The 8041-nt window shown below is 41.6% G+C and overlaps 1 protein-coding gene across 1 annotated transcript; it reads right to left on the bottom strand.

The window, feature by feature from the left end:
- Positions 1-201: 201 nt before the first annotated feature.
- On the bottom strand, positions 202-669 carry LOC104505624 (putative uncharacterized protein DDB_G0271982; the record flags this gene model as incomplete). Its single annotated transcript, XM_010160199.1, has 2 exons — positions 202-438; positions 607-669. Coding segments are annotated over 2 exons (300 nt in total), but the record flags the coding sequence as incomplete, so codon positions are not given.
- Between the last annotated feature and the right edge of the window lie 7372 nt (positions 670-8041).

Here is an 8041-nt window from a genome sequence, read left to right as displayed (position 1 = left end):
GATGATTTCTCTCGAATTTTAGCATTACTGAAAAAGCAGAAAGCAGTTGGAAGCCACACAAAGGAGAATCTGCTGTGCTTCGCATTTTGGCATGACATCCTATGTCTAGGATAAAAATGATGACAGCTAAAGCTACTCTGCATAATGCCTTTCTTTCTTTCTTTCTTTCTTTCTTTCTTTCTTTCTTTCTTTCTTTCTTTCGTTCTTTCGTTCTTTCGTTCTTTCGTTCTTTCTTTCGTTCTTTCTTTCGTTCTTTCGTTCTTTCTTTCGTTCTTTCGTTCTTTCGTTCTTTCGTTCTTTCTTTCGTTCTTTCTTTCGTTCTTTCGTTCTTTCTTTCGTTCTTTCGTTCTTTCGTTCATTCGTTCTTTCGTTCTTTCTTTCTTTCTCTCTCTGTGTCTCTCTCTCTGTCTTTCTCTCTTTCTTTCTCTCTTTCTCTCTCTCTTATTCTTTCGTTCTTTCGTTCTTTCTTTCGTTCTTTCGTTCTTTCGTTCTTTCGTTCTTTCATTCGTTCTTTCGTTCGTTCTTTCGTTCGTTCTTTCGTTCGTTCTTTCGTTCTTTCTTTTTCTCTTTCATTTTCTTTTTCTTTCTCTTTCATTTTCTTTCTTTCTTTCTTTCTTTCTTTCTTTCTTTCTTTCTTTCTTTCTTTCTTTCTTTCTTTCTTTCTCTTTCTTTCTTTCTCTCTCTCTTCTTTTCTTTCTTTCTCTCTCTCTCTCTGTCTCTCTCTCTTTTCTCTCTTTCTGTCTTTCGCTCTTTCTGTCTCTCTCTCTCTTTCTTTCTCTCTCTCTCTTCCTTCCTCTCCCCCTCCCTCCCTTCTCCACCCAACCATACTTAATACCCAATGATGCACTAGTAAGCAGTGGAATTTAGGGCATCTCCCCCTACCACAGATGCTTGTAGTTGATTAGATGACCTTCATGTTAAATACCAGTGACTTGAATAGGAACCTAGACACCCATGGGTACTGAGTACAGACACCAACACTGTAAACACCTGAAGTTAGGTAAAATATGACCTATTCACAATGCTTTTTCTGAAGACTGCTGCACCATGTGATAGGGGAAAGCTGGCCTGACAATATAATTTTTGCGACCCTGTGGGCACCTTCATTTGGAAATCTCTCCCCCGTGGAGTGGAAAAGCATCTGTATTACCCTGTCCTGCAGTCATTAAATTCCTGCCCAGCCTAACTCTTAGAATGTGGTGTGGAAAAGCCTCAAGTCACTGTGTCTGTGACATACACCGGAGCCCATCAAGGTGGTATCCCTTCACGCAAGGCAGAGCAAGATTCTGCCAACTGCCGGATAGCAAATGGTTATTAAGTATTGGAAAGAAGTTATGAATAAGTGACAAAGAACACACTCTGTGTGCTCTCTTCTCAGAGTAATCTGAAATGTGCAACTTTGCTTTCAGAATGTTGTATTTCCATCCCCTCTTGCCAATTACTGAGTTAAGTGGTGCATGGAGCCTTTTAAAGACTAGAATTATTTTCTAAAGAGTAAGAGAATGTGAATCAAAGCTGCTCATTACATATTCTCCTAACTTGGATGGTGTCCTCCACAGTAGGCTGCAGCGACTGGTTATTACACTTTTTCTGTTAGCAACAAGAATAAAAGGCTCTGAGCCAAAAACCAGAAATATCCAACAAGCAATTATAAAACCCCATTAGGAAATGGCTGCTGGTTGATTCTGCTTATTATAGCAGCTCCTAATAACAACAATGTACTTCTAAAGTCAATTTGGGCACCTTGCACTGGATGATGATATTTAAAAACACATTTTGGAATTTTCCAGCATGCCTCTCATTTTTTTGGATGTGGCCACAGAATATCCTCCTGAATTAACATCCCTTTGTTCACTTTTACATCTATTATAGATGTATGGAGAGACTTAATTCTACCAAAATAGAATCTACCTATCTATCTATTCTAAATACACATAAAAAAAAAAAAAAAAAGAGAAAAAAATCCTGTTTGGACAGATAGTCTTTTTGGAGAAAGGCATTTTCACTTTACACTGAGCAGTGGAGTTGGTGATCTATTATTGATCATGACACAGACAGCAGAAGTATAACACTGTAGTTCTGCTAGAGACTACTCAGGGACTTGCTTAAAGCTGCACTATTAAAAAAAGCCTCTTAATATACAGTCTTAAAAAGAATTAAATCATCTGATACAAATTCCGAGCTGGAAGGAACAGGCATACCTCCCACAGACTTCAAAGGCGTCTTTGCCTTCCTGCATTAGACGTACCTTTTTTATCTCTCTGATGTGTATTTAATCCTGTCTCATGTCCTCTGTAGCTTCAGCCAAGTCCCAACCACAGAAAATCAGCATATTAAATACATGTCAGTTATCCTGAGTAACCCTGAGATACATTTGGGGTAGACCAGTAAACACGTTCTTCTTGAAGATGAGAAATTGAGAGGGCTAAAAAAGTATTTCTCTGTCGATCATCCCCTTTTTCTCCCTTATTCTTACTAATAGCCAGCCACAGATGAAGTTACTCTGTTGAGCTATTTCTAATCTTTAAGGCAAAAGAATCTGTAGCAGAACATACACATGTGAGTATAGATGTTCGACAGGATTTTGATATTTTCTTACGGGGAGTAGAAGGAAGAAATGTCATTGCATAGATCACCTTGCAGGAATGGGCCTGATGAACACAGGTGGAGCTACTAAAATAAACACATCTGCCACGTTGTGTTTTGCTTGGGGTTCTTTTTTTGATTTGTTTATTTTTCCCAAACAACTCTAATGAGGAGGGCTCTAAGGTTACACAGGACTTGCAGTCTCCAGAGGTACTCTTATCTAAAGCACCTGATGCATGTGCAACTAAAAATACCTAGGGAGTTGTGCTGGTTTCAGGCAGGAAAGAGCTCCTTTTCTTCACGGTGTTGAGGGCTGGCCCAGCCTGGCTGAAGGAGTATTTCATTACATGGTCAGGCTCAGGGCACATGTGCAGTTCTGAGATGGGAAGTAGCCTGGGGAGGTCGTTAAGACTTTGACTAGCTTGATAGCTGGGTTGTTAGCTCCTTTGTTTGCTCTTGGTTAGTTTTTTAGCAGTGGGGCAGATTCCTTTGCTAGTGGGGTGGGAGGTCGGCTGATTTTTCCCCCAGTCCAGGTTGTCACTCTGGTGCTCTGGGGCTTGGATTCTTGCTTCTCAGGACCTGATTTTGTGTCTGTCAGCAGGTGGTGAGCAATTGTATCATATGTTCTATTTTCTATTATTTTAATTAGTTATTAGTAGTTGTATTGTTAATATTAGTAATATCACTATATTTTTCAGCTATATTCAATTATTACATAGTTCTTAACTTTACAAGCTTCCTTGTCTTTTCCTCCAACTCTCCTCCTACACTGGGGGACAGGGGCGAGGTGAACGAGTGACTGTGTGGTACTTAATTGCCAGATAAGGTTAAACCAGGACAGTTCTTTTTTGTGCCCAACGTGGGGCTGGAGAGAGTTGAGATAAGAACAGATCTGATTATTGTGTGATAAGTATTGTGTGATACTGTGTGATAAGATGACAGGAGTCCACAGCTAAAAACAGCATCTCTTCCCAGAAGAACAACCTTAACATTCATGTTTCCCTGTGATTTTCCTTGAAGAGAGTGTTTCTTGAATACTTTACTCCCCTGTGGGTCTAAAATAGCCCCTTAAAGGAACAAAAAAGACTAAGTTGAGTAATGTCTGGGTTAAAAATATGAGAGCTTGAATCATGATCCTAGTTCACACAAAGCTACTTGTAAAACCCTGAGTGGCTTTGCCTCAAATATCTGAGTGTCTTATACTGGCTTCACATTCACTTGTTAAAGCTGTGGACCTAAGCAAGCCTCTGCATTCCCAAATTTATAGGCTGGTAGATTTAAATTTGATCCCACGTATCATTATCTTCAAGCTAATGAGCAAGCTTCAAGCTAATGAGCATGATTGAAGGTCTTGGAAAACTTATTTACACTGCATTATTTGTAATTGATGATAAATCCCTTGAAAAGGGACGTCTGTTCCATACGCCCAGGGAGAGTCAGAAAGCAACATACTTTATATGGAGGTAAATCACAAGATATTAATAGATCTTGAGAAAGAACTGGCTGTTGAGGGATCGGGTTGGCAAGACACAGTGAAAGCTTAACCAAGAAAACTTTGAAATCATCAGTAATTGCTGCTTCATGGGCTCATTGCTACACAAAAATCTCCAGCTCCTGCACCCCTTAAAGACGTGGCATGTGCATGACTAGGCAGCTCTGAAATGGGGATGTTGACTCCAGGCCATGGCATAACCCAGGCTCTCATAACCCAGGCAGTGCAAGTGAGGCACTGGTCTTGCAGGAAATAAGGCAACGTAGGAAGGTGGCTACTTGCACTGTCAATTTTCCTCTGGCATAAACGAGTATAGGCAGATCCCTTGGGTCTGATCTTACCTACAGGTTGTCCACATACTCCATATAGTGAAAGCATATAGCTTTGGCAGGGAACAGAGAAGAGGGTACAATCCATACCAGAATGTCCAAACTAGGCAGCCCTCTCCCACAGGCATTGATTTTTCCTCTCTCCAGCTTGAAAGGTTTTGTGGGCATCATCTGACACCCAGGGACTATAAATGTCCCACAGCCCACAATGCTGTGAAGACCTGAGACTGCTCCACCGTTAATGCTCCACCTTCAAGATGTGGAAACTATTCTTGCTACTGCTTCTAACATTTTTGAGTACCCACTGGTCCAGGAACCCTTGAATTTGGCCATGTGAGCCCACCACCCCATGACATCACCCCATGACATCACCCCATGTTCTCCTTCACCAGAAATATTCCCTTTTCCACCCTGGAATGGAGAAGGTTTCTTCTGTTAAACTTTGACAAACAGCTTGTTCAAACACCCCCATTCAAGATTTAGTGCTTAGTGTAGCAATTGCAATTCTGGTTCCTGTTTTTATTATGTTGTTTTGATTGGATTTTTAATTTTCTTTAATATGTACTTCCAAGCCCTTCAATCTCTAAATTGTCTATAAGGGCATCCGCCACCCAGAATGATATGAGTAGATGATCAGTATGTCAGTGTCTTTCTGGAACCATTTACCATCGTGAGGGAAACATGCTTCAGTAAAAAAAAACAACAACCAGTTTTTAGTGTCTTGCTGTGTGACAATCAATCCTTTTACACTCTGATATATATATATATATGAAGGTTTAATATTCTCCATCTGTTAAAACTCCAGAGCTGCAGCAGAAGGCTCCTATACTTCATACTGAAACAGTAACAAACCGTCTTCTTGTAAGCTGTACAAAAAAACCCAAACAACACCCCAGAAAAACCCAAAAATGAAATAAATTAAAAAAAAAACCAAACCCTGTACCTAAAAAAACCCCACATCACCCAAAGCGTATCCTGTGACTAAGTGTGTGTTATACTCATCAAAGCCAAAGGCAAAGGGTTATTAGTGTACACTTGAGAGCACTTAAAGAAGCCCATGGGGAAATGCTGTAGTATTACTGCCAAAGTAACACACAAAGAAACTACATCTCTGAATCCCCCAGAGGGATGAAAAAAAAATGTTTAATAAATGAGATCTTTCTGGAGTTCAAATATTAACGATTTCTGTGTGTGTTTTCTGTTGAAATTTCATTTTCTCTGTTCCAGCCTGGACAGGGAAAAATATCAGGAGGCAAAACTTTGATTAAAATAAACGAATCAACACAGAGCGGCATGCCCGGGCAAAGCTAACGCGTGAGATTATAGAGTGTGACAGCTGCAATATTAATAAGGTGAAGAGGAGGAAAAAAAGTGATAGAAACTTCATGGACTGATCTTATTTGGCTTGATCATTTCTGCATTATCTCTAGAAATGAAGCCAGGAGAACTGGACAAGGGATGATCTGTATTGTTCTGGATATTCTTATTTTCTGTTTCTTTAGGAGCCTTGGGGGGGAGGGGAGAAAAAAAAATCAAAGAGCTAATCCTGAAGAGAGAAGAAAGTGAGAACAGACGGTAAAAGTGAGGTCAGGGAGAAAGAGAGGAAGACTGGAGGCTTGAAATATTCAGGATGACAGGCACACAGCAGAGGAGGAGAGAAGGATGCTGCATCTGAGCGGACTCACTTCGCAGAGCTCATCTCAAGGAGCTCCTCATCTTCACGGTGGAAAATATGCCCATGTTAAGGTATGGCTGCAAGATTTCCGACCGCAGAGAGCGGACTGGCAAGGTCTCCCCATACACTTGGCGCTGCTTGGCAATTAGTAATAATGAGATTCATTAGCACTATATGCTCTGCTGGAAATACTTCCAAAGGTTTAATCGCAGCCACGCAAATGACTATTTACTTAGGTAGCACTTCAGTAGCTGCTCCTGCCCTGCTGTGTAATGTGGTATAAATTACTAGCTGGTGTTGCCAGCCTCACACCCAAACTGGCTGTCTTGTTCACTGTGCTACACTAATGGCAATCAGCTAAAGGGGATTCTCTATCACACCTGAGGATATACCACCCCTAGCAAAAAAAACAAAACAAAACAAAACAAACAAACAAAACCTAAATATGTGCAACATTTCAATTTCCAGGCACAAAATTGCTGAGCATTATAAAGAGTGGTATATATTGGAGAGCAAACTAAACTTGTTATGCACAGCATGAAATTTTCCACAAGCCCGGTGAACCAGCAGAGCTCACACAACACAACTGCCCTTTGCTGTCCCCCTCCCTTCACCCCCTTTGTTTTTATCCATTTTCTTCATGGAGATTCTCAGGTTCCCCAGAGAAGCTGTGGATGCCCCATCCCTGGAAGTATTCAAGGCCAGGCTGGATGAGGCTTGGAGCAACCTGGTCTAGTGGAAGGTGTCCCTGCTCATGGCAGGGGGTTGGAACTAGATGATCTTTAAGGTCCCTTCCAACCCAAACCATTCTGTGATTCCTCCTGACAGCACCAGGGTCTCAGGGGCTGAGAACCTGGAGAAACAAGAAGTCTGGCAAGACGCTCCCTAGTTTGCAAGTCTGAGATGCAGTGCTTGTATCTGTCCTGTTATGGTGACCCAGATCTGCTTGATGGTAGGGACAGAGGCAGGTGACAACATCCCATCATTTCTCTATGCTCCTCTAGCCTCAGCAGCTCTGTTTCAAGAGTTGCTGGTTCTCAGCCATTTCAGCCACAATCGCACTGCAATCACGCTACAATATACAATGAGATGGTTTGTACTAACAAACTTCGTACCAAACTTACTTCTCTGTTGAAATGCAGCTGTTGATGGCGGACAAAGGGGGTGTGTGAAGCTAATATTGCATGGCCCCACTGTGAGGAGGACAGCACATCTCTTGTAATTTAAATTGCAAGGCAAAGTGTGGTGAGAAGAGTTCCCTACGTGAGGATTTAGGCCAAGACATGCAGAAACTCCAAATCTTGCAAATTGCTTTCTGTATATCTAATGCCTAATAACACATTCCTCTGAAACTACCGAGATATGAAGACAAAATCACAGCCTTCAATATAAATTAAACTTATGAAATACAGGTAAAATTTGCAGCTAATGATGAAGCAGACAGCAGTCTTCCCTCCCTTGAATCCACAGGGAGACATGCTGTAGTTGCAGGGGACTGGTGAAAAGCCAGGCATTAGACCTGCGCTCCTCATGGGCTGCCTTGTCAGCGAGTCCATGGGTAAGGTCTGCTTGTGCCAGCAGTTCATGGATCCATTAACCTTTACATGAGGGCAGGATCAGAGAGGGCTGTGAAACCCTGATGTGTATTGAGTGATTTTCCCCATAGCACCAGCTAATCACCCTAGTTTTAAATGTAACTACTCAAGCATAGGACTCAAACATTGCCTGAGGCTCTTCCATCCCAATAGCAATTTTGCTTTACACTCATTAGCCAGATGAGAGGAGACCACAGGACAGCCACAACCTGTCACATAAGTCTTTAGACTGCTTCACGTGGCTCTCAAGACCTGTATATCTGTACTATTTACATAGCACCTTTTACACTGCCTCTGAGTGCACCACAGTCTCTGACAACCCTCATTTCACAGGAGAGAGTCATAGAATCATAAAATCACAGAA

The sequence above is a fragment of the Eurypyga helias genome, unplaced genomic scaffold (genome assembly GCF_000690775.1).
Source record: "Eurypyga helias isolate BGI_N326 unplaced genomic scaffold, ASM69077v1 scaffold9331, whole genome shotgun sequence".
NCBI lineage: Eukaryota > Metazoa > Chordata > Aves > Eurypygiformes > Eurypygidae > Eurypyga > Eurypyga helias.
Note: the sequence above shows the minus strand (reverse complement) of the source record. Positions and strands in the feature narration are given on the sequence as shown.